At 46.1% G+C, this 26,893-nt stretch overlaps 1 protein-coding gene across 4 annotated transcripts in view; it reads right to left on the bottom strand.

The window, feature by feature from the left end:
- The window catches only part of MTUS1 (microtubule associated scaffold protein 1), a 156,506-nt gene that overhangs the window by 94,104 nt on the left and 35,509 nt on the right, over positions 1 to 26,893 (bottom strand). For 2 of the 4 annotated variants that reach the window (XM_066237686.1, XM_066237685.1), the window contains exon 2: positions 5,993 to 8,239. The exons of 1 other annotated variant lie outside the window; for it this stretch is intronic. In XM_066237686.1, the coding sequence (XP_066093783.1) occupies positions 5,993 to 8,098 (2,106 nt within the window). In that variant the 5' untranslated portion in view covers positions 8,099 to 8,239. The remainder of the gene's footprint in view (positions 1 to 5,992; positions 8,240 to 26,893) is intronic. One more of the 4 variants, XM_066237687.1, reaches the window with a different exon arrangement.

The raw sequence follows: 26,893 nt of genomic DNA, 5'->3' as shown, positions 1-26,893 counted from the left end.
TGGTTAATAAAATTGAGTTTCTAGCCTGCAGATTTCAGATTCAAGACAACAACATCAACTCTTTTTTAATATCCACCCTCCCCACCTTCTCTGCACGTTTCAGACTTGTCAACCGCTACAATCATGTGACACACAAGCCAGTTCCTTAAAATCAATCTCTATCATATAATCGATCTTTCTATACATACACACACATACTTACATTTATCTATAATGTGCACATATATATACACATATCTATCTATACACACACAGATATTGCTATAGACTGAATGTGTCCCCCCTCAAAAAAATTATTAAATTGACCACCTAATCTCCAATGTGATGATATTTGGAGGTGGGGCCTTTGGAAGTTGATTAAGTCTTGAGGGTGAAACCCTCATGAATAGGATTCGTGCCCTTTTAGTGAAGACCCCAGAGCACTCTGCCACCTCCGACCATGTGAGATTACAGGGGAAGACAGCTGTCCAAGACAAAGTAGGCTCTCAGGCACCAAATCTGCTGCTGCCTTGACCTTGGACATTCTAGCCTCTAGAATTGTGAGAAATAAATGTAGGTAGGTAGGTAGGTAGGTAGGTAGGAAGGGAAGAAGGGAAGGAAGGAGGAAAAACTTATTTAAGCAGAGATACCAGATGAATATTTAGTTTTTATTTTTATTAGGAAGAAAGTCAAACTCTTCATAGTCTACTCTTAAAATCATCATCATCTGTCTTCTGTCCCCATCAGTGAAACTGTTCCCCAGATGGCCAGTGCCACGGCCCTGGAGACCTTCTCTATGGCATCCGATACTGATGAGTCCCTCTTTCTTGGGTTTCTCAACACAGCCCTTCTGCCTGTCCGGTTGTTCCTTCTCTGGATCCTGTTCTACCCCTTCCGTCAGGAGAGTCCTAAACGTGGCCCTGATCCCTTCTCTCACCATATCGTCAGGAGAGTCCTAAACGTGGCCCCGTTCCCTTCTCTCACCATATGCTCTCCCTACACAACGTGTCCAGTTCCAACCACCCCCTGTCCACTGTCAGGTTCAAAGTCCGCATGTCCACAGCAGCACTGTGTCCAGCGTTCCCCACGGATCTAGCTTCTATCTGCCTCTGCCCACGTGGCATCCTCTGGGCACCTCTACTGAACCGTGTTGACAACATTCATATTGCTGTGCTTTACTGATCCACACACAGCCCTTACAGGATGAAAAGTACATGGTAAGTGTGAAGTGCACACGTCCACTCATTCAATCTTCGTCACCCTATGAGGTGGATGTTTTCATCATAGCCCGTTGTATAAAAGAACATGAAGCAGTTTCTAAAAGTAAACTTTACCTTTCCATCTCAAAACTTACCTCTTCCTATACTCACTACAACATTCCCAAACACCCAACTGACACAATAAAAGCTACTTCTCGGTGCTTCTTTCGTGCTGTTTAAACCTCTCCGCCTGGCGTTCTCTCCGTGCCCCACCCACCTCGGGCCAGGCCTACACCACCCATTTCTTGGCAGGATCACTGACACCATATCCTCAGGATCTTTCTGTTCTCACCAGTCTCCAATTCACCTTCCACTCCACGGCTGAGGCAATCTCTCTCCAGTACAAATTAGGCTCGGTGGCTTCCCTCTGTCCTCCCGATCAAGTCAGGCCCTCCTAACAAGGCACACGCAGCCCTTCTGGGCGTGTCGGCCCCTGCCGTCTCCTTCGGCTTATCGCTTTTGGTTCTGCACTCCTGGTCCCCACCATGCTCACTACCTGGGGTTCCCAGCCTGAGGCTGTTCTGTTCCTTCACCTTTGGACATGTTATTACCTCCAACCAGAGCTCCCTCTCAAGGCGTACTTGCCCTTTAAGTCCCAGCTAACACTGTATGTCCCTGAGAACCCTTCCTTGCTTGAAACCTCTCCTCACCGCCGCCACCCCCTTGTCCACTGCAGCAAAGCAGCCTGTATATGGTCCCTGCGTAGCACTTAACGTAGCCTTCGGTTTATCTGTTAATATCACCCACTGCATTAAACTCTAGGCTGGGCCTCGGGGCTGCAGCTTTCTTTTCTATATCCCAACAGTCGCAGCAGGCACCCCACAAATGCTCCCCTTCCACATATACGAAGTGAGAGCCCACGCCTTCCTCAAAGAAGAAATTCCAGCAACAGAAGCCGCCGTTCGCATCCTCCCATTACATAAAGAAAAGCTGGGCCTCCCAGAGACTGAGGAACTTGCCTGAGGTCACTCTGCCGGCGAATGAGGGAGCTACATGTGGAAAGCGTGTCTGACTCCAGAACCCGTGCTGCTAGCATCTGTGCTGTTAACACACACCCCCCTCCAGCACTCCCCTCTCTCTCTGTTTAATAAGTCAGAAGTGAACAATTCCCCAAAGCAGCAAGCCAAGCCCCTGCTACGGCGGCTGAATTCATACACTACGTGGATTAAAAACTAACTTTAACAGGGTAATATCCCTGGAGAACCCTGGCAAGCAATGTAAAATTGGGCAAGAAATGCAGGTGCCTGTACACACACACACTAACAAACTACTGTAACACTGGCTAGGGTGACCCTCAGAGAAACCTTCTCCTAAACAGCTAACCAAACTTCTAAGCAACATAACAAAGTGAACCTTGAACAAACCAGACTTGCTGTGCCTTTCAGAGCCAACATGCCACAACATTTTGAGGCCTCTGGTGTACATAGCAGAGAGGGCCAGGATTCAAGTTGGGGGCCCGAGTTTGAATCTCAGTTTTACTGTTTAAGAGCTGTGTGTGTTCAGTAACCTTTCTGAAGCTTTAAAATGTGGCTAACAACAGCCCTGTTGTCACCAGGGAGAGTCAATGACAATGTAGATAGCACTGGAACGCTGGTGGGAAACGTCAGTGACCTAGTAAGTATAAGACACCTGAGCACATCATTCGGTCCAGAGCAGGCATCAAAAACATACCAATCCCTTCCCTTTGGGGTAATCCATCACTCCCTTCATTGACCTAACACATCCATGCACAACCTGTGTAATGGGTAGCTGCACTCAACTTGCATCAAATTAACATCTCTTCCCAATGAGAACCTTTCTGGAGTTTCAGGTAAACCCTCCCCAATCAACTGTGAGGTTGGAGACCACCTAAGGGTTCAGTGAACTGCAGGCCTAACTTAGCCCGAGACGAACAGCACCCTGTGTCACATCCCTCCGGGACTGTCTCACGTCAGCTCTGGGCAGACGAGACTCTTGGGTGCTGCTGACGTAGCCAGGAAACAGGGAGTGTGAGTAAAACGTGAAGCAAATGTCCACTCCGTCAGCTCTCTGCACTCAGCACGAAGCCCATGGCCGGAGATGGCTCGCCCTGCCTTTCCTCCAAGATACGGGGGCATGCGTAATTCCAGGGAATTGTGCTTAAGAGAGTATCATGGAAAAAGAATGTGGTTTTTGAACTTTTTGAATACTAGCTGATGTGTAAAAGTGTCAGTGCTGAAAATACGGGGATCCTAACTGCCAGACGCCTTGGGTGAAAAGTGGTTCTTCTCCCAGCTGTCCCGGGACCCGTCTCAAGCGGGTGATTCAGTCGGCCCATTCACTGTCACACCGGGAGCCTGAAAGACAGGCTTTCTCATTCCGCAAGTGGAGAATAGAAAGCTAAGTCTTACTCAACGCACACAGCAGAAAAACTTCTCGTTTCAAAATTATACCACTGACTTATATTCAAGCCAAATGCTATTTAAAGAAACTTTATGCTAGTTTTTCTGGTAGTTGGAGATCTGATCAATGAATACTAAAAGCTTCCCGTAAGTCACAGACGAATACATGTATTGTTTTTTTTTTTATGTATAGCTATAAACACCTAACTAAGAACGCTGATTAGAACGACCAGATGTTGTAATTTAGCAAAATACCACATTACACGTGGTACAAAAGTGAGTTTCCTAAGTCTGACTTCCAAAGGACTTAAAAATAAAATCTGAGTTTTGAAATAATAGACAATCTCCTTAGTTTAGACAGCACTGTGGTATTATATACTTCTTCCTAAAAAGATTTGCTTATTATCAAAGCCAGCCCATCTCTAAACTGATGTAGCTCAAAATAATGCTCAAGTCTTTTCTAACCTTATCATGTAAACAGACCGGACAATCCCCTGTGCACCCTGAAAACACTTCTAAAATAGCCCTTTAACACTTCAGCATACTGCACGTGTTTGGTTCCTCGGACATGAGCCCTCCACACAGCAGTCTCACATCTGCCTCCCTGCCCTGGCTCCTAGCTCCACTCCTGGCCCCGAGTCAGATGCCCAAGAAAAACATAACTGGGGGGGGGGTGCTGAAAATACACCTAAATACAGAAAGCCCAAGAGTGGTCCACCAAATGTTTGTAAAACTAGTTTCTTCATGTTCTTATCAAAAACATACATGTTTAAAGAAAAATAATCCCTGGCCCTGGCCGGTTGGCTCAGCGATAGAGCGTTGGCCTGGCATGCGGGGGACCCGGGTTCGATTCCTGGCCAGGGCACATAGGAGAAGAGCCCATTTGCTTCTCCACCCCTCCCCCTCTCCTTCCTCTCTGTCTCTCTCTTCCCCTCCCGCAGCCAAGGCTCCATTGGAGCAAAGATGGCCCGGGCGCTGGGGATGGCTCCTTGGCCTCTGCCCCAGGCGCTAGAGTGGCTCTGATCGCGACAGAGGGACACCCCGGAGGGGCAGAGCATCGCCCCCTGGTGGGCAGAGCGTAGCCCCTGGTGGGCGTGCCGGGTGGATCCCAGTAGGGCGCATGCGGGAGTCTGTCTGACTGTCTCTCCCCATTTCCAGCTTCAGAAAAATACAAAAAAAAAAAAAAAGAAAAAGAAAAAAGAAAAATAATCCCTGACTTCTATGTGAATTCTTTTTTGCTCAAGTGGAACTATAAAGTTCCCCCAAAATATCTGACAGTTACTATGGAAAACTTACTGCTGTTTCACTATATAAGAATAAAATGAGTTTTGCTTATTTACTTATTTTAGATTTTTTTTTTATTGACTGATTTTAAAGAGAGGAGAGAGGGAAGGGAAGAGAGAGAAAGGGAGGAGGAGTGGGAAGCTTCAACTCTTCATAGTTGCTTCTTATATGTGCCTTGACCAGGCAAGCCTGGAGTTTTGAACCAGCAACCTCAGCGTTCCAAGTTGACACTTCTTCCGCTGTGCCACCACAGGTCAGGCAAAATGGGTTTTGTTTATTTAATGTACCAGAAATCAACACGTTCAGTCTGCAAGAGACCTTAGACATCACCCTGGAGGTCTCAAAAAATGACTGACCCAAAGTCCCATTAGCTGATCAGAGGCAGAACCAGACGCCTTCTGTTCACAGGAGAGGATGCCACTCCCAGAGCTGCTGCCCCAACAAGAGACCAGGTGTTGTGTTTACAGCGACACTGTTTACTAGCAGTCCTCAGCCACTGCTCCAAAGCAGTGCAATATGTGCTAAAGTTCATAAAAACCTTTCAGTCATAAATACAAAACAATCAGATGTTTAACTTCAAATAACTAATAACACTAAAATATTAAAGTAACCTGATCTTTTAGCAGACTCTTCTTTCAGAAGGATCATTAATAATCATTACTGGGCCCTATCCAGGCAGCTCAGTTGGTCAGAGCATTGTCCCGATACACCAAGATTTCAGGTTCGATTCTCGGTCAGGGCACATACAAGAATCAACCAATAATGGCATGAATGAGTGGAACAACAAATTGATGTTTCTCTTTCTCTTTCTCTCTCTCTCTGCCCCTGTCTCTCCCCCTAAAAATCAATCAATAAAAAGGTTTTTTTAAATAAAAAACATACTCCATACAAAATACCGAACTTCAATTATTTTTTCCAATATGCAGGTTTCCAATTAACACTCTAAATCATCCTGACAAGAGAAAGAATTACCAACTAACACAGTAATACCTGAAAGCAAATTTACATACCTCGCTCTGCAATATTATCGACAATTAGTAGATAACCAATTGCTGATACACTGCTCCATCTCCTCCACCATTCCCTGAAGCAGGCAAAAAATCCACTTACCAAAAACAGAGACCCATATTCAAAAGCCTCGTTTATCATTTCCTTTTTCAGCTCTTGTTTTTCCATCGGCGTCCCATTTTCTTTTTCACCCTTCTTTTCGGGGCTAATCCTGTGGAGGCTGGAAACACAGGTCATTCCTAAACATTCTGTGCTTTCCATTTTCACAGGAAACAGGCCTTTGCACTTCTGAAACAACGAAGCCACGGAGCCAGGCTCACAGGCTGCATTAGGAGAACTTGCTTTGTCAACATCTTCCTGATTTGATTTCAGGGCAGATGTTGTTCTTGAAACCTTGTGGGAAGCATTTTTAGAATGAGTTGCAACATGCTCAGCCTGGCTAGTAATGAGTTTATTAAATTGCTGCTTCTGTGTCTTGTTAATTGGGATTTCTGCTTTTGTGTCTGCATTCAAGTCAGTTCTTGGTGTTTTGCTCAAAACTGTCAATTGTCTTGAAGATACAGCCGAGGGTGCTGAGGCACTGGTGAGCTGAGGTCTGGGTGTGACCTTTGATAAAGCAGCGTCGTTGGACTGTAACGCTGGCCTAGACATAACCTTTGCTTTGACATTCTTGAAGTTTGGTCTTGGGTAACTGATGATTTTGTTTTTTCTGACTTTGCTGCCTAGCGGGGTATTCGTTTTGGTTGTTGATTTTCCTAGGTTAGGTTTACTAAGCTCTCGAGGGCACTTCTCCAGTTTACTACATTTCTCTGTTGCTTCAATGGGTGAAATAAAAAAGGTTGCGCTCATGGGTTTTTGGACTGGCGTGGACATGCAAATTGTGTCATTGGGGCTAATGACCATATCGTTTTCATCCCAAGTCAGTTCAAACAATGGAGCCAACTTCTGTCCCGGTGGGCTACCAGGTACCAATTCTATGGTATGATTTTGGATTCCCAAATCGTTTTCATTCGAGGCCATTTGTGTGTTTTCAGCCCCGGTGATATTCTGTTTGGGGTCTAGCACATGGGCTTCGGTTTTCTCAAAAGCTGGCACTGCAACAGGGCATTCATCATCTATAAGACAATCAGACACTGTTTCTCTTAGATTCTGGCCCATTTCCTTTTGCCCATGTGAGCTCTCCGAATGTGTCTCACTATTCAGTTCATCTGTAGATAAAAAGAACTGTCCTAATACAGACCCACTGGGGACATCCATGCCATCAGAAACTAGTGTTCCAGCACGCATCTCTTCTTCTCCAACCGGTCTTTGCTGTGACCCATCTGTGTACTCACTGGTGACATTTCCTGAAGAATAATGACACGCATTTCCAACATCTGGAACGAAAACATCCGTCTGCATCACCACTTCAGAAAACACTGCGTAAGGTGAATCTCGGGCCCCAGATGCTATGGCTGAGGGGTTTTTAAAGACATCTCTAGCGTAACTTGTTTCTGTCACATGTACCTTATCGGAATGGGAAGGTGTATGCTTGGAACGGGATAAAGATGTACTTCCACTTCTCACGCCAGCGGGTTGGAGGCTTCCCGAGGCATGCAAAGACCGACTCTTTCCAACGGCATGGTGTTTTATGAAGGTACAGTTAGCGTTATCCACCTTCATGTCAAATGTCTGGTTTAGTTTCAAGGCAGCTGGGTAGTCTGTACTGTGCAAATCATCCTTGTCAGGTTCCCACACAAAAGGCAGAGATGTCTCAACACTCTGGTCCTGAGATGATTCTAGGGAGGGACAGCTGCCGGGCGGGAACTCGGGCTCCTCCGTCTTCACACGTGCGGGAGCCTGGCACGGAGGACTGTCACGCATCCGTAATACCTGGCACGGGGGACCGTCATGCATCCGTAATGCCTGGCAGGGGGGACTGTCATGCATCCGTAATGCTTCCTTACTGATGAAATCACTCGAAGACTTCTGACGATCCAGTGTTTCAACACACTGATGGTTTAAGGAAATATTTTCACCGGTGTCCACAGCAGAACTGGTTTCATAATCAATGACCATGTCATCTGGGTTGGCAGAATTCCAACTGTCAGTTGAACAGTTCTGTGGAGGTGGGGGTCTTTGGCTGTAAGCATACGTATTTCCATTTTTATCACTGAGAAATGAGGACTGCAGTTCATCTTCTGTCTTGTCAGAACTATAATCATTCATCCTGAATATGAACTTGGAACGTCTGCAGTTTTATTTCTTCGTTGAATCTTTTCAAATGAGAGGGAAGGATTAAGTGTCCATCTTCCAAGCTTTTCCAGCACAGTTGCAGGTTCTTAGTCTACGATGTTCTGAAGTTGTTCCCTGGAAGAAATAAAATGTTTAACTCAAGGAAATATTAAAAAAAAAAAAAAGAACAAGTCACCACCTGATTTATTTAAATCACTTTATTTTTACATTTGGACCCTACGACTATGGAGATGGGTAATTCAGATACCATTAGCTAAAGTATCAGCCCTTTTCAAAGATACTTTTTCACTTGAGGGACTGGGACGGAGTGGAAGACAAAGATGGACACAACTGCCCCTGTGACCAATTTCACATCTCAGAGGCCTCCTCCCTACTTTCAATGATTCTTACTTGCCATAAGAGAGAAGAAAGATAAATCTGACAATAGTGTTTCTGTCTTGTTGGTTGGAAGAGGGACCACTGGTCCTAATTTGTCTAGAACAGTCCCAATTTATGCCTGTTGTCCCAACATAATTAGTAGTGATGCCCTTTTCATTTTCTCAGGAAGGTCCCCATTGTTTCCCTGCAGGGTGATGACCAGACAGAGCTGGCAGGCACAGCAAATGAGCTGAAGATTAATCAGTGAACGTTTAGGGTGTCAGCACTGCTCTTTCTCCTGTTTCATTCTCTGTCCCAAACACATTCCATTTCAAAGTTGAAAAAAAGTTGTTGATGCTTAATCAAGTGGTAACTCTATTGGAAGTTCCTCAAAATGTTAAACAGAGTGACTGCATGACATACCACCTTGACTCTCAGATATCTCAAGAGAAATGAAAACAAATGTCCACAAACTTGTGCAGAAATGCAACGACTCCTTGTAGCAGCATTATTCATAACAGCCAAAAAGTAAAAGGGACCCAAATGTCCATTAACTGGAAAATAGCTAACAAAATGCTGTATGCCCGTACAGCTGATAGATTCTTCAGCAATAGAAGGGAATCGAGCATTGATACATAAAACATGAATGCAACAACTTAAAATATTACACTGAATGAAAGAAGCCGGTCACAAAAGACTACATATTAAGTGATAACGTTTACATGAAACGCCCAGAACAGACAGGTCTCTAGAGACAGAAAGTTGATTAGTGGTTCTCTTCGGCCGAGGGGAGTCGGACGGGAGGGAGGGGGCAGTGACGGCCACTTGGGAAGCTGCTGCATTTGAGGGTAAAAAATATGCTAAAGATCACGGTGATGGTGGCACAATGGCGTCAATATACTGAAAACTACCAAACTGTACACTTTAAAATTCATTCAAAACAATTCACAGAAGTTTTCAAACACAAGGTCTTCTACAAATTAACTAAATTTGCATTATGCTTTCAGTCATAGTGAAGCGCTTAAGAAAGGCCCGGATGTTCAAGCCAGGAGTGCACACAAGTCTGACAGATCTACCCTCACCTGAACTGACTTTCTAATTCTGATGTTTAATGTCAATCAGATGTCACAGTTCTGTTCTGAGGAAATACAATATCTGGGAGGGAAAACAACGACCTTCTGTAACCTCTAAATGTGTGTATTCACAGTAGACTTCTTTTTTGCCATTTTGCAGTCTTTTCTCTGTATTCAAGCTCCAGTGACCGGCATCCCGCCGGGAGGAAATGATGAAGAACGGGAGGATCGGTCACTTCCCTGGCAGCGCTGCGTTACTGGCCCTGCCTCCTGAAACCAGCCTTCTCGGGGCGAAGACAGCAAGGCTGCAGTGTTTCTCTCCCCAGCACCCCTGCGTGCACACACAAACACGTGCACGCTCGCACACGCAGACATTCTGAATCCTACAACAAGTGCTGTATGATTTCTATACTGATGGAAAATGTAATCCGGTTGCTTTTCCCCCATCATAGCTCTTTAGTTATTAAAGATATCACTGAAATAATAGTTTGTTTGGTTTTGGCTAGCACCTTAATTAAAAGCTTTCGTGGCCCTGGCTGGATGGTTAAGTGGTTAGAGCATTGTCCTGAGCACAGAGGTTGTGGGTTTGCTCCCCAATCAGGGCACACACTGGAACAGATCTGTTCCCCCCCCCTCCATTCTTCTCTTGCTAAAATAAATGAAAAATTACCAACCACTCAACTTTCACACACCTCTTTAACACACTTGGGTTTATGATTTTTTAAATTCAAATATACAAATTAATTCCCAAGTTGGGGAGCAAAGCTTATCCAAAAACTACCACAAAAAAAATGTATTCAGAAGAAATACTTAAGACAAGTTTGGATATCAAATAAATTTACTGAAGTCTTTCCTGCTTTCGTAGATAAGAACAAAGAATTAGTGGTCCAGAGATCCGGACACCAAGGAGATTCTGAAGTTAAGCTTATGAATTCCCTGACGACAACATCACCATTCACTAAAGAAAACAGAAGTCGCTACCACGCTGAAGATAGAGCTATGGACAGAAAAGAGTTGACAAGCCCGACCTCAGAATTTTGTCAAAAAAAAGTTAGAGGCTAGCCATTTTGTCTTGTGGTCAGTTTCATTCCTCTCCTACTTTAAAAATAGCACCTAAGTGAAGCCCCGGAAACAAGGAAAGCTGGAGCTGGTTTGGTGGATCTCAAAAGGAAGGTACGGAAGTGTCATGACAGAGTTGGACGTGACTTAGAAAACAAGTATAAGTCACCTTGTGAAAAGAATGCAGACTGCCTCAGCAGGTCCGGGGTGGGGCCTGAGAGTGTGCGTTTCTATCCGTCTCCCTGGTGACGCGGATGCTCTTGGTCCACGGCGCGGCCAGGATGCAGCAGAGGGCGTGAGACTAGCCTCGGCCCTCCAACCAGACCCATACGATCCCTGGCCTGCCGGAGCCAGGCACCTTCACGTCCCACTGTACAACTTGTTACCCGAATTTTCCTCAACTTTGAACCCTTAATTTCTGCTTTTCAACTTTCCTCTCAGAAAGCCAATAGCCCCTGGACAGAAAATAATTGGAAATGTTTAGTTAGACAGAATACTGCTTCCAAATCCCACTTGAGTTTATTCCTTCCATGCGGAGGAAGTTCAGTTAGTCCAATATTCTTGCCTTTTTTCTGCCCTTTTGCTCACTTCCCCCAGGAGGAATAAAGTGACTTAGAGGATCCCGAGACTGAGGAAGAACTTAGCAGGGCAAGGGCTAGGGTGAGCTGAGGGTGGCATTTGCCTCAGGGACTACATCGGCAGGGTGGGCACTAATTTTATTTTTGTGCTTTAATTATTTTTTATTTGTACTGAATCTATCCGGGTGACATTGGTTAATAAAATTAGATAGGTTTCAAGTGTACAATTCTATAACGCATCATCTGTGTACTGTGTTTCATGTGTTCACCACCCTAAATCGAGTCTCCTCCCATCACCACTTACCCCCCACCCTCTGCTACCACCCCCTTCCCGCCAGTGACCACCATGCTGTTGTCTGTGCCTATGAGGGTCTTTTCCTTGATCCTCTCACCTCACTCCCCTGACAGCTCTCACTCTGATCTCTGTATCTGTAAGTCTGTTTTTATTTTGTCTGTTAGTTTACTTCATGCACTAGATTCCACATCTAAGTGAGATCCTGTGGTATCTGCCGCAGACACGAAACCTCAGAAGGGACCAGTCACAGTGCCCCCAAGGAGCCACACCCACGCCTGGAATAAGGGGGACAGTCAGTAACATTGACCCTGTCTTGATTTCAAATTTTTGGTTTTTGTTCATCATCGATTTCTTGCATTAATGCTGATTTTTTTAAAAAATAATTCACTAAATATTATTTACCAAGATCCCTGAAATTTTGGGAGGGTACCCCTTAAATGCCACCCTGGTCCCAGAGGGCACGAGCTCTACACCTGCCCACCTGCCCGCCAGGAGCAGGCCCTCCCAGCAGCGGGAAGGGGCGGCGTGGGTGAGGCCGGCCGTGTCTGCTGCACAGGGACGGTGTGGGTTTGTTAGTCACTCAGACACAGGGGGGTCCCTCAAACTAGCTTTCATTTATAACTCATCTGTACTTCTAGATAAAGACCTATAATTACAGAATCTATAATTATAATTCATTTATAATTTCATCCGTGACGATCTCCCCATCTTACTCTTTTTCTTTCCTCGAAGGGTTTATAGCCGAGAGTGGGAGAATGTAGGAAGAATATTCACAAGAATGAAGAAAGAGCAATCCTGACACGTGCCGGCCACAGCCCTGCAGTGGCCTGGAGGGCGGCCCCGGGTGAGCCAGGCCCTCCTCCTTCGGCTCCTGGGTCCTGGGGAGGTCCGGACACGAGCAAGGGCTGCCCGGGCGGCCGCACACGGGGCTCTGGGCACGGGCCATTCGCCTACCACTACCAGAGACCGTATTTTAACAGCCAGCTTAGGCACTCTGAATCGAGTGGGAAGGAGGGGTTATTTATTGAGCCTTCTCCAAACTGTCAATATGTTACCTAGGCAATAAGCCATGAGAAATAAACAAGGAGTCAAGTGTGCGTGTGAGGCTTCTGTCCCAAGTAAGATGGATGGCACTTTGGTTCAAGGCAAGAGCCAAACATTTTTGGGGTTTTTTTTCTGTATGTGCGTGACAGAGACAGAGAGAGACAGAGAAAGGGACAGACAGGGAGGGAGAGAGATGAGAAATATCAATTCTTCATTGCAGCACCTTAGTTGTTCATTGCTTGTTTTCTCATATGTGCCTTGACCGGGGGGCTACAGCAGACCAAGTGACCCTTTGCTCAAGCCAGCGACCTTGGGTTCAAGCTGGTGAGCTTTGCTCAAACCAGATGAGCCCGTGCTCAAGCTGGCGACCTCAGGGCTTCAAACCTGGGTCCTCTGTGTCCCAGTCCAAAGCTCTATCTACTGTGCCACTGCCTGGTCAGGCCAAACGTTTTTTTCACGTGGGTGCTTTGCAGCCTACATCCTGCAACCCAGCCCACTCTCTCAGCCGGGATGTCGCTGTTAAAGAACACACACTGGGCAACAGACGCCAAGCCTACAAGCACTCGTCCCCTTAACCCGAGGGGGGAACGCCAGCTCTGGCAGCTTTGCCCGGAACGGAGCTGCTCGTTTCCCCGGGAGCAGGGCTGCACAGGTAAGCTAAAGGAAGCAAGGCCGGGCTGCACACCTGAAACAAAGCCGCGAGGGCCTTGGCAGCCAGCCTCCTGGGCCGGCCTCACAGCTGGACCTTGCACGCCTCCTGGCAGCTGTGCCCGGCACCAAGGAGGCGCGGAGCGGGGGCAGACAGGCGCCAGCCAGGCCCGGCTGCAGCCTCGGGGAACAGGCTCCTTTGCACAGTGGTGGTCAACGTAACAGTTATTGCTTTAAAACGGCCAAGCAGAAGGCTCCTGTGTGCCCAGGAGAAACCAGTGTATTTATAGCTTTAAACTGTTTACAACAGGCCTGGTAGGCAATGCCAGGTGAGATACTCCAAATGCCGTCATGCACTGGAAGCCCAGGAGGAAATGGTGAGTGGGGTAGGCTGGAACACATGTGGTTTTTTAGTCTCAGGAGTCACAACAGCCTACACACACTCTACAGTGTCTCCAATTAGCATTAGATTGGATAATTAACGATTAGGGTACTCCAGGAGGCAGGGTTCCTAGACGTCAGTAATTGCAGGGCGAGAGGCAGGTGCACACCCCTACAAATGCCTGCTCCCAAGACTGAGCCGAAGGGGTGTCCTAGGCCGGGCCCACCCGATGCGGCCTGGTGGTCTTCAAAAACACTCAACACTGCCCCCAGAAACTAGGTCCTAAGAACACAATTTCCCTGCATTACTATTTCAGGATTAGAGGACTGGCTTGTTTTCAAAACGCAGCAGTCGCGGGGAGAGGCAGTTCTGTGATCTTGGGTGTCCTCGTCACACTCTGGGCCTGGAACTAACACAACTTCTCAGGCTTGGCGCTAACTTCAGCCTCCCCCCTTATCCCCGGTGGGGAGAGAAGCCCTAAGACCTCCAGCGGGTGCCTGAACCCACAAATAGTACCGAACCCGATACATACTGCGTATTTTTCTGTATGTACATACCTACGAGGAAGCTTAATTTATAAATTAGGCAAAGAGGTTAACAATAAGTAATAAAATAGAATGATTATAACAATGCACTGTAATGAAAGTTCTGTGAATGGGGTCTCTCTCTGATAACTGAGCGCCTACTCTGGGCGGGGAGGGTCTACAGAGACACTGACAAAGGGGCGATTCAGTCTCGGGTGGGACAGAGCAGGACGGCGCGAAACTTCAGCATGCTATTCAGAATGGTGTAAAATTGGAAAGTTATGAATGTTTTCTGGAACTTTTAACATTTTCAGACTGCAGTTAAGCACAGGTAACAAATCACAGAAACCAAAACTGCAAATAAAGAGGGGAGGGGACGACTGTACAACTCCACTCACAGGGAATTAGCGTGTCATTCAAACCCTTTCAAGGATTGGTTGCTTGAAATTCAGAACATAGTTTCCATTTTCTAAAAGAAAAAAAGGTAAAGGGATTAAGCAAGGGAATAAAATGCTACTAGATCCAGACAACAGAGAGGTGATTATGGGAGGGAGAAGGAAGAGGGAGGGGAAAAAGGGTGAGTGAAGGAGGGGGAGGGGAAGGAGGGGGAGGGGAAGGAGGGGGAGGGGAAGGAGGGGGAGGGGAAGGAGGGGGAGGGGAAGGAGGGGAGGGGGAGGAGAGAAAGGAGGGGGAGGGGGGAGAGGAAGGAGGGGGAGGGGAAGGAGGGGGAGGAGAGGGAGGGGAAGGAGGAGGAGGAGGGGAAGGAGGGGAGGGGGAGGAGAGAAAGGAGGGGGAGGGGGGAGAGGGAGGAGGGGGAGGGGAAAGAGGGGGAGGGGAAGGAGGGGGAGGAGAGGGAGGGGAAGGAGGAGGAGGAGGGGAAGGAGGGGGAGGGGGGAGAGGAAGGAGGGGGAGGGGGGAGAGGAAGGAGGGGGAGGGGAAGGAGGGGGAGGGGAAGGAGGGGGAGGAGAGGGAGGGGAAGGAGGAGGAGGAGGGGAAGGAGGGGAGGGGGAGGAGAGAAAGGAGGGGGAGGAGAGGGAGGGGGAGGAGGGGAAGGAGGGGAGGGGGAGGAAGGGAAGGAGGGGGAGGGGGGAGAGGAAGGAGGGGGAGGGGAAAGAGGGGGAGGGGAAGGAGGGGGAGGGGAAGGAGGGGGAGGGGAAGGAGGAGGAGGAGGGGAAGGAGGGGAGGGGGAGGAGAGAAAGGAGGGGGAGGAGAGGGAGGGGGAGGAGGGGAAGGAGGGGAGGGGGAGGAGGGGAAGGAGGGGGAGGGGGGAGAGGAAGGAGGGGGAGGGGAAAGAGGGGGAGGGAAAAGAGGGGGAGGGGAAGGAGGGGAAGGAGGGGGAGGAGAGGGAGGGGAAGGAGGGGGAGGAGGGGAAGGAGGGGGAGGGGGAGAGGAAGGAGGGGGAGGGGGGAGGAGAGGGAAGAGGGAAAGTGGGGATAAACAGTGACGGAAGGAGACTGACTTGGGTGGTGAATGCTCAGTGCAGCAGACAGAGGATGTACTATGCAATGGTACACTCGAAACCTATGTAATTTTATTCACCTGTGTCACCCCAAAAATTCAATTTAAAAAATTACAGGTATTTCAATTTAAAACACACAGACACACACACAATTGTTAGGTTCCCAGACAGCCAATAGATGGCATGTGAACCTGTCATAGAGCATAACTTTTGCCCAAGAGCACTGTTATTTCCCCCAGAATTGTGCAAAACACAGCCAGCATCACACATGGGCCCTAAATATGTCAGAAACACATATCCTTTGCCAGAGGCGCAGCCTCTACATAAATAAATCTTTTCTCCTCTCTCTAATGGGCAAAGTGCAGACAGTAATTACTCTTCACCCAACCACTCAAAGAAAGTGATTTCTTGCTCTCTGCTGCCCAGATGGCGAGCGCGTCTGCATCCTGCTGCTCCAACCCACACCTGGCCTGCACTTGTGCACGCAGCGACAAGAAAAAGTAGACTCCCTCCAGGTTTCTCTCTCCCTAGCTGTAGAAGCAGCAAAGTTAAAACAGCCCTTCATTTAAAGAATGAGCAGCAATGGGAATAACAGTTATCTGACCTGAAGATCTCCGTATAAATACAAGAGTATCCTTCCCTTGCTAGAAGCTTACACAGGTAGCAACTCACAGTTCAAATGCTTAGCAACATTGGAAAACACGGAAGGAGAGTTACCTTTTATTATTCATTTGATGCTAGTTTGGAATCTTAAACTCTAAAGAGGTAAAGACCTTAAAGCATAAGCCCTTGCTGTATACCCCTCAGAAGAGGCTCGGTTTTGCTGCAGTAATAAAGAACCCCAAACCTCAGTGGCTGAACACGAATGTCCAGGGCTGTTGGCAGGGAACTTCGCTCATATGTCTGGTCAACCAGGGTGACTGAGGCTTTGTCTCAACAAAAACTTCCACAGTCACCAGACACTGGGAAAGGACCACAGCTAAGCTTCTACTCCCTCTTGGCATCCCTCCCTAAAAGTGACACAGGTGACTTCTGCTCACGTCTCACCAAAGCAGGCTACCACTTGCCCAGGTATGAGAAACTGAAAATGTTTGTGCAAAAAGCATTAAGATAGTAAGGGAAGGATTTATTTCCATTATGAATCAATTATGCCAACATTCAGAATAAGGCACGCTATATCAAATTCGGACCTTCACTAAAATCTGCTCTGACTAACCCTATAGTTCCCCTGCCCAAATGACACCATTTCACCCGGTACCATTATATCAGAGATTCAGAGCTTTCGGGAAAGAAAAAGGAGAAAAAAGGGGAGACGTAAGTGAGCATTTTCATGTGCCGCCAATATCTGGTTGTTCTCAAAACATAGGATGGCTTCAAGGACCAGTAACTGTGGCTGGTCACCAAGCTCATTTCCTTCTTCTATATTTTTTTTATAAAACTGAAAGCACATTCTATTCGGAAAAACAAGTCAGTATCAGTGCAATTTTAAAGGCAAGATCAGAAACTTGGCAACTAATAGACAATTAAATGTCCGTGCACTACCACACGCAGCACGCCCAGTGCACAAGTGTTCTCCACCCTTGATCAGACACTGAGGAAACGGAGACTGTTCCATCCCGCCCACCTCAAAGGCCACAGACGGGCCCACGGGTCCGTAAGGCATCCTCCTCTTCCTCCTACACAAGAAATAAAAATGATCTGACCACTGTGTGTCACAGTGACATTTTAGATAGCTCAATTATAAACAACTCATAGCAGCCAGAATATGACTGTTAAGCACAAAGGTCTGTTGTAAGCGACCGCTGTGTCCTGCCCCTGGGTGGCGAGCAGCGCGCACGGCAGAGGAGGGCACAGGTCCAACAAGAGGGGCTCCAGGAGGAACACAGAGCTAACGAACGCTGAAAAGTTTCAGCCAACTGAAAAACTGAGAGAGCTGAGGGTGCTCTCGGAGAATAGGAGCTGTGACTGCCGGGTAGTCAGAGAAAACGAAGGAGACGGAAGTAACCGCTGGACAGGAAGGCAAACATCATCAGCGTACACCACTTGGGTCACAGAGACAATATTCACAGACATAATTTTGTTTAAACTATGGAAATAAAAGAAATGGTAAAGAGAGAAAATGTGACTGCCTTGGAGAATAGACAGTGGGCTATTCTTTTTTTTTTTTTTTGTGGCAGAGACAGAGGGCCAGAGAGAGGGACAGATAGGGACAAACAGACAGGAAGGGAGAGAGATGGGAAACATCAATTCTTCGTTGCGGTTCCTTAGTTGTTTATTGATTTCTCATACGTGCCTTGATGGGGGGGGCAGTTATAGCAGACTGAGTGACCCCTTGCTCAAGCCAGCGACCTTGGGCTCAAGCTGGTGAGCCTTGCTCAAATTGGCGACCTTGGGGTCTCAAACCTGGGTCCTCCATGTCTCAGTCTGACGCTCTATCCCAGGGGTCCCCAAACTTTTTACACAGGGGGCCAGTTCATTGTCCCTCAAACCAATGGAGGGCCACCACATACAGTGCTCCTCTCACTAACCACCAATGAAAGAGGTGCCCCTTCCGGAAGTGCGGTGGGGGCCGGATAAATAGCCTCAGGGGGCCGCATGCGGCCCACGGGCTATAGTTTGGGGACACCTGCGTGTGCCATCACCTGGTCAGGCTGGACTATTCTTTTATATACCATATTTTTCACTCCATAAGATGCATTTGACCATAAGACACACCTAGGGTTTTAAGGAGCAAAAGAAGAAAAAAATACTCTGAACCAAATGGTGTGTTAAAAATATTTAATAAAATACCGTATTTTTCACTCCATAAGATGCACGGGCATTTCCCCTTCCACTTTTGGAGCGGGGGGAGTGCATCTTATGGAGCGAAAAATACAGTAATCCTTTTATTAGCATTACTTGTTTTTTTAAACTCAGAGCCCATGATAAGAATTACATAAGAGAATTATTTTGAACCTTTAACTTGGTTTCTTTTTAAATCCTACACAGCTCTGCTCTTCTCTGAGCTTTAGGAAGAGCTCGGAGTGAAACTATATACCTACCGACCTCATGAACAAACTGGAAAACTTGAGATGCAAGTGGCCTTTTTCTGAACCTAAAGCTAGTGAATTATTCAGTGGCTGCTCTACACTCTTTATGCTGATTGGATACTGGAACTTGCTCATTTTAATCCAGTATTCATGCTTCAAATATCTTTCTGCTATTAACTCAAGTCACTTTGGGGATACCTATGGACTATCAAGGTCAAACGTCAAATTCTGCTTTAAATTTTTTTTTTTTTTTTTTGTATTTTTCTGAAGCTGGAAACTGGGAGAGACAGTCAGACAGACTTCCGCATGCGCCCGACCGGGATCCACCCGGCACGCCCACCAGGGGCAACGCTCTGTCCACCACGAGGCGATGCTCTGCCCCTCCGGGACGTCGCTCTGCCGCGACCAGAGCCACTCTAGCGCCTGGGGCAGAGGCCAAGGAGCCATCCCCAGCGCCCGGGCCATCTTTGCTCCAATGGAGCCTTGGCTGCAGGAGGGGAAGAGAGAGACAGAGAGGAAGGAGGGGGGTGGAGAAGCAAATGGGCGCTTCTCCTATGTGCCCTGGCCAGGAATCGAACCCGGGTCCCCCACACGCCAGGCCGACGCTCTACTGCTGAGCCAACCAGCCAGGGCCAAATTCTGCTTTAATTATCAGTATATATGTCCAGAAGCTGTCTTATAAAACACACTCTAATATCAGAAACATTGCAACATGAAACTATATATGTCTTAGAACTGAGGCAATATAGTAATTTATTAAAACAGAGCTCAACACTTCGAATTCATTGACTCTCAGGGTTTGAGAAGTGACCTTAAAAATGATCAGTGGAATCTTGACACTATTTTGATATTTAAGTCTTTGAGTATAATCAGTCAAATCTCTGCCAAATCCAGAAAATGTACCATGGTTCTAGGCAATCCCTACTTTTCCTGTCTAGACACAATCCGTCCAAAGGCATAAAGCATAATATAGTATTGAAGATTCAAAATCGACTCACATGAAACAGAAAACTTCAGATAAGTGTCAAAAAAAAAAAAAAAAGACAAAAGTTTACTTCTGTCTCACGCAAATGGTTATCCAGGATTAAGGGACCCAGCTGCCAGAGACCCAGACTCCACCTTGCTCATCCCTCTGCTGTGCAGGAACGCCTTAACTTGCGGCTCAAAACAGCACTATCTGTGTTTCACTGAAGAGGACAGAAGGGTTGAAACTGGAAATAGCGGCATTCACGCCGTCTGTCACCATTTCAGCCAAAGGAGCAGAGACAGGGATTGAATCTTTATGGCCACTTTATTCAGATGGCCAGCGATCCGAGGAGATGGGGGTTCTGTTCCCAAGGCTGTTTCAACCCCCTATCCCTTGGCCAACCTTTTTATAAGGGAAAGGAAGGGGCAGGTAAGGGATCTGGAATTTCAAGGGAGAATCAATCAGACCCTAGTCAAAGTTAATTGGATCCTTGGAGCACAAAGGCACTGCTGGCAGGCCCCTGGGGCACGGAGGTGGATCCCTGGCAGACATCCTTAAGTCGCGTTCAGGTATCCCAGCTCCTGGAACAAAGCTTCTACTGGCATTAGCCATTAATTAAGCCTATTGATTACAACCAAAGCCACTATCACTCAAGCTAAAACTGAAACTCTTGAGCCCCCCCTATCGGGGTGAGAGAGAGCAAGTATAGAAGCTACCTCCGTATCACACCACACTTACGCCAAGGGCCACAGCCTCATCGCCTGCCTGCAAGGCACACTGGGAAATGGAGACCAGTACAGGCTACCTGCGCCCAGCTAAGAATTCTATAGTCATAAAGAAGGGAGAAATGGAGACTGAGGGACAAATAGCCATCCCTGCCACACCACAGACCCAATGCTCTACCCTGTTGTTCTTCACTAATAAGAATCCAGACTTGTGCCTGACTAGTGGTGGTACAGTGGACAGAGCATTGACCTGGGACACTGAGGTCCCAGGTTCAACACCCCAAGGTCACTGTCTTGAGAGCAGGCTCATCTGGCCTGAGTGCTGGCTCACCGGCTTGAGCACAGGGTCACTGGCTTGAGCCCAAAGGTCACTGGCTTAAAGGCCAAGGTTGCTGGCTTAAGCCCAAGGTCACTGGCTTGAGCAAGGGGTCACTGGCTCAACTGGAGCACTCCCTCCTACCCCGGTCAAGGCACTTAGGAGGAGCAATCAATGAACAACTAAAGTGTCACAACTACGAGTTGATGCTTCTCATCTCTCTCCCTCCCAGCCTATCTGCCTCTGTCAAAAAAGAAAAAAAAAAGGAGAAGAATCTAGGCTTGTACTTAGACCTTTATGGTTATCCATTACATTTCAACACAGGTTTTCTAGAAACCAGGATGCTTTAAACTCAGATCCATTCTGAAGGCATCTTACTACCCTCCGGGGAAGAGATCTTCAAGAGAGGTGGGCCTTTCATAGTGTTTAAATGGATGTCATCGTTACAACACCTTCAGCAGTGGGCTGTGGACACCCAGGAAAGATCTGAATCACTTTAAGTCATTTTGATTTAACAGAAAAATTGAGTTTCTTTTCATAAAGATGGTCCATCGGGCTTATTTCCAGTCTGGTTTTGCCTTGCAATGGATGCAAGTCCCTGGATGGCGGGTTTATTTACGTGTGATTAACGGTGGTTGCGCTTTTGGATCTTGGACCAAAATTCATATTCACTCCAAAACTGAAGCCTGGTAACATCACAAAATACATACACTCAACAGGAGACACCCTTGGCGCATGTAGGTGATGCCCACCAGGTGCCGGTGCGGGCGCGGTCGGGCTGGGGGCCAGGACCCAGCGGCCGGGCAGCGCCTGTGCGGGAAGTGGGGCTCGGCCAGGAGGGAAGGGCCAGGCCGGAGAAAAGGCAGGAGGGCGGAACAGACCACGGTTAAGAAAACTTCCCCGTTGCTCAGGGCAGCCAGGGGAAGACACCAAGGAGACATGGGAGGACAGGCCGCGCAGCGGGCAGCAACGCCCTGGCTCCGAGACAGGAGGGGCCGGAACGGCTGGAGATGGTGCGAAGCCCCGGGGGGCCCCGGGTGGGATGCAGGGCAGTGGGTCTGGAGGCCCAAGGGTTTGGATTCTATTCCGGGAACCGGCCGAGTCTGCCAAAGTGCTGAGACGGATACGGACACTTTGGCTGGGCTGAAGCGTGGAAGGTGTCCCGGTGAGGACAGACCCAGGGCAGGAACGTGGGCTGGACCAGAACTAACCCAGTGGTGGTAGTGAGACGGAAGGAGACCAGGAGCCAGGCGGCTGGAAGGCTCCACGCTGTGTCACCCTCCCGGGCCCTGGAGAGCTTGGCCCACGCAAGTGCTCCAGACACAGCTACTGAACTGACCATTTTAAAGGACTACTACTTCCCTTATATTAATATTTTCAGAAGGAAGCTACAGCAGATAACACATAGGAAAGATACATAAATAATCACATCCTGGATAAATACAAAAAAAAACCCCAAACAATTGAAGGGTTTAGTATGAATTTTAAGAGTTTTACTACAGTCTCTCTTTTTTAAATACACTAACATGAGCAGGACACTAATTCTGGGTGCAGTAGGTGCTAAAACAACAAAATATAAAGGGGAAATTCAAAGAACAAATGAGAGATCCGGGGTAGAATATTTAATGGACTAAGCAAAAAGACAAATATTGTTCAGTTTGATCTTCCAAGGAAAAGTAATTGACTTCTTTCTAAAATGTAAAAACTTAAAAAGAGTTTTTAAGTGAAAAGACTATTCAACAATGAACACGAGCAGAGAAACTTTGCTTAAGCCATGGTAAACCATTAACACAAATATCTCCACAAAAATGTATCGCCCCCTTTCCCCTTTCACCCCTAAAATCACGTGAGGTTGCCTGACCAGGCGGTGGCGCAGTGGATGGAGCGTCGGACTGGGATGCAGAGGACCCAGGTTTGAGACCCTGAGCTCACCAGCTTGAGTGCGGGCTCATCTGGTTTGAGCAAAATCCCACCAGCTTGGACCCAAGGTCGCTGGCTCCAGCAAGGGGTTACTTGGTCTGCTGAAGGCCCATGGTCAAGGCACATGTGAGGGGGCAGTCAATGAACAACTAAGGTGTTGCAACGCGCAATGAAAAACTAATGATTGATGCTTCTCATCTCTCTCCGTTCCTGTCTGTTTGTCCTTGTCTGTCCCTCTCTCTGACTCACTCTCTGTCTCTGTAAAAAATAAATAAATTTTAAAAAATCACATGAGGTTTGCATTTAAAATAGCTCTAAGACCCTGCATTTCATGGATTAGAATATTTTTCTAGAGGTACTCAAGTGGTTCCAAGCTTCCTAAGAATAGAAGCCCCCTCACCTCAAAAAAAATAAGAAGAAACCTAGTTACAAGACCATAAGCAGATAACAGAAAGTGCATTCCAAACTGATTTAAACACCAGAAATAAATTTTAAATCATCCAAAGGAAATAAATCTTTTCACATCAATGAAGATTAAGTAATTACCCAATGTTCTGTTAAAACTCATGGGTAAACAAAGCTTTTAAGTTTATGGTTGCATTTTAATGAGAATGGGCATCTGAAAACTAACTTAATTTGTTAATAATACAACACAGTTGGTCTTTCTTGGCTAATTTACACTATGCAATTAAAAGCCTTTTGGGAGAGGCCCTAGCTGGTTAGCTCAGGCGGTTAGAGCATTGTCCCAAAACCTCAAGGTTGCAGGTTCGATCCCTGGTCAGAGCACATAGGGAAGTAACCGATGAACGCACAACTAAGTGGAACAACAAATGAATGCTTCTCTCTCCCTTTTCCTCTCTCTGTCTCTCTAAAATCAATCAAAAAAATTTTTTTTTTAAAGAGCCTTTTGGGGAATTAAAGGTAGGCCCCAGGCTGATTATGTTAACCCTTTGAGTACTGAGTTTTTTTCATGCTCTCTGACCCCCGGGAGTGAGTTTTTTTTCTAAAAATGAAATTAGTTCCAGTTACAGTTTTATTAACTTAAAATCATATTGGTTTGGTAACCAATTTATGGAAACAAGAACATACATTTGCCTTTTTTTAATGTTGCCTTACACGTTTTTGAAAATAAATCGATCATACTCTGGGTGGTCAGGAGGCACGAGGACGTCCATGAACATTCGTACTACTCTGAGGGTTAAGGACACCAGCACTGAAGGAAAGCTCCTAGCTAACGTCGGCTAGAAGACTCAACACAAGGCCAGTTAACTGATCTACTGAAATTCAAGAATTCCGATGCTTGGACTTTATTTCAAATATATACTTCTATTCCAAGATTTTCTGGCTTAAGAATTTCCCAAAACCTCAAAACCAGCATATGGAAGACTCCACACATGCACAAACCCTTCAGACTGCATTCCTGCAAACTTTGTAATTTTACTAAATAAAATGTTTTAACATTTTTCTTTTACAAATGACCATGTTTCAGAATATCCTATATTCTTTAAATGTATCATAAAGCAGCATTCTGTTCCTCCAATCCTCGTATTGTGTTGCTGAGACAGTCTGAAAGCCAAATTGCTAGGTTAAACATGCTCGGAAGCATTTTAAATCATAAATATTCAAAAGTTCTCATTTTTTTCCACCCCTCCCTGCCCCCTGCCTCATTCATTTACTCTGTGTTCAAGTACATACACACAGACACACACACAGACACACGTGTGCACTCAGAGCTATAACTGAAAACACCAAAGATCCAGACAATACCATAGTAAACTAAGATTTATATGGAATAATTCCCTACACATGCCATACTATCGCAGATGTAACCATAAAGAGACCACGGTCAGTCGTAACAATATATTAAATTTTTATATGTTGCCTAATGAGAGTTTTTGTAGTTGACAACTTAAGCTCAAAACAAATACCACATTTAATTCTTTTCCTCTCCAAAAACTAAGTGAAAGTGTATTCACATTTGTTCATAATTATCTTTGCATTTTCACACAGTCTAGACTTTATCCTGAAGTAGCAGTGCTTCAATACAATAAGTATCACAAAAGGTAAAGAGATAAAATGTATATAAGATTTTAAAAGCAGATTATTTTTTCAAAGTATCACTTCTAAAACTTAACTCTAGTGAGTGCTTTTGCTTAAACATCCCAACTGAATAATATCAAGGTAATTTACTTACATTCCTCAGACTATCAAAAGCAACAGCTGTGAAAGTAAGCAAAAGATATATTTACTCAAGTTACTTGTAAAAAAAAAAAAAAATCACGTTTGGTTGCACCTAAGAGACAGTCCTTTCATCCAGCAATGCAAAAACTACAACCAGACTAAAAGAAATCCAAACACCAGACCATAAAATGAATCCTCTCATGAGACCAAGATTATTCAAAGACAGCTCGGCCTGGCAGCGGTAATACAGGCGAGCGTAATGCCTTTTCCCCAAACTCAAGAATTTCCCTTGGACTGTCTGCCAACAAAGCATCCCAGACTACTTTGAGGTGCAGAGGCAGAAAACTCACACGCAGATGTTTCTTGGTTGTACTCTACATCACTTACAGTAAAACTCAAAGCAAAGCAACGACCAGGAGTTCTGTAAAGTAAGCAACTTACAGGTCTACCCAGACCTCTGAGAACAGGAGGGCCGTCTGCGTGCCAGACTAATCCGCATGCACTGTTACTGCATGACCGCTTCTGGAGTCAAGAAACCAGAATTGCCCAGTGATCTGGACAATAAAAGGGGGGGGGGGGCGGAGGTTTGAAAGGAAATATGTTAAATATGCAACAACATCACAATAGGAATGCCAATGTAAGCCATAATCGTTTAAGGCAGGGGTCCCCAAACTTTTTACACAGGGGGCCAGTTCACTGTCCCTCAGACCTTTGGAGGGCCGGACTATAAAAAAAACTATGAACAAATTCCTATGCACACTGCACATATTTTATTTTAAAGTAAAAAAACAAAACGGGAACAAATACAATATTTAAAATAAAGAACAAGTACATTTAAATCAACAAACTGACCAATATTTCAATGGGAACTATGCTCCTCTCACTGACCACCAATGAAAGAGGTACCCTTCCAGAAGTGCAGCGGGGCCGGATAAATGGCCTAAGGGGGCCAGATGTGGCCCGCGGGCCGTAGTTTGGGGACCCCTGGTTTAAGGTATACTCTTGATTAATCTACCTACAATTTTACTTCTCATTTCCTATACTAATAAATTCTTAGCAGTTTCACACCCTTTAACCCTAGGAAGTTCTAAGTACTCAAGAAGTTCAAGTTCTTAAATTCCTGAGTAATATATTTCAGGTGTAAGAGAAAGTTCTAGAAAGATCAGTACCATTCCATTACAAAGTTTCACCGCCACTCCCTCGGGTGGGAAGGGGAGGGCGGGTAGAAGGGGAAGGGGGGTAGAAAGGACCTTTCACATTATAAATTTGCTTAATACATTTCTGCTATGCTTCAAATATTTATAATCATTTTTGGAATCTTATTTAAATACCACAATATTAAAAATATATTTATGCTCCAATGAAACAAAATACAGTCCTTATGGACTGTCCTTTTTTGGTCAAAATTTCTTACATATAAACTGAAATTTAAAGATCTGGCAATTGTTTATTCAGAATCTTGGGCCAGCTACCTGCCCTTTGGAACATGAATAACTAGTGTCATGCTGGATCGTCCAATTCAGTCAAATACATGCCAAGAAGTCTCACATGTAGGCAATCTATACATGTGAAGTCAAAGACTACAACAGATAAACTTCTCCTGAAATAAAACATGACCCTTTCTTTATTTTTTTAAGTCTTTATTCATGTTTTAGAGAGGAGAGAGAGAGAAAGAGAGAGAAGGGGGAGGAGCAAGAAGCATCAACTCCCATATGTGCCAGGTCGACGCTTTATCCACTGTGCCACCACAGGTTCAAAACACGACCCTTCTGAACAAAGATAATTTCACTACTCTCCTGTAAAGAGGACCCATTAATGCAGGAGGGGCTGACTCACACTGATGACGGACACATCTTCCAGTGGGTAGAGTATCTGGAGTTCATTTAGACCAACCTACTTATTTTGTGGTCTGGAGAGAAAAAGTTGATTTTAGTACCGCCTCTATCGTATAACTCTAGGAGTCACCGTCCACACCACATCTGATGGAATAGAAACCCCAGGGACCACTGACATGAAAGATGATGGCAACGGTGCCCCTAGAATCGTGCAAGGGGGGAGCCCTGATGACTTCCAAGTTCACCCAGCTATTCAGAGACAGAACCAAGATTAGAAAGTCTTACCTCCAGCCCCTCTAACTCACCACCATCTTGGCACATTATAATATTGGGGGAGGAGGGGGAGAAAGGTAAAAGGTAATGGTACATTTAGGAT

Source organism: Saccopteryx bilineata, chromosome 6 (assembly GCF_036850765.1).
Source record: "Saccopteryx bilineata isolate mSacBil1 chromosome 6, mSacBil1_pri_phased_curated, whole genome shotgun sequence".
Classification (NCBI taxonomy): Eukaryota; Metazoa; Chordata; class Mammalia; order Chiroptera; family Emballonuridae; genus Saccopteryx; species Saccopteryx bilineata.
The sequence above is the reverse complement of the archived record's forward strand: the minus strand, read 5'-3'. Positions and strand labels throughout refer to the sequence as shown.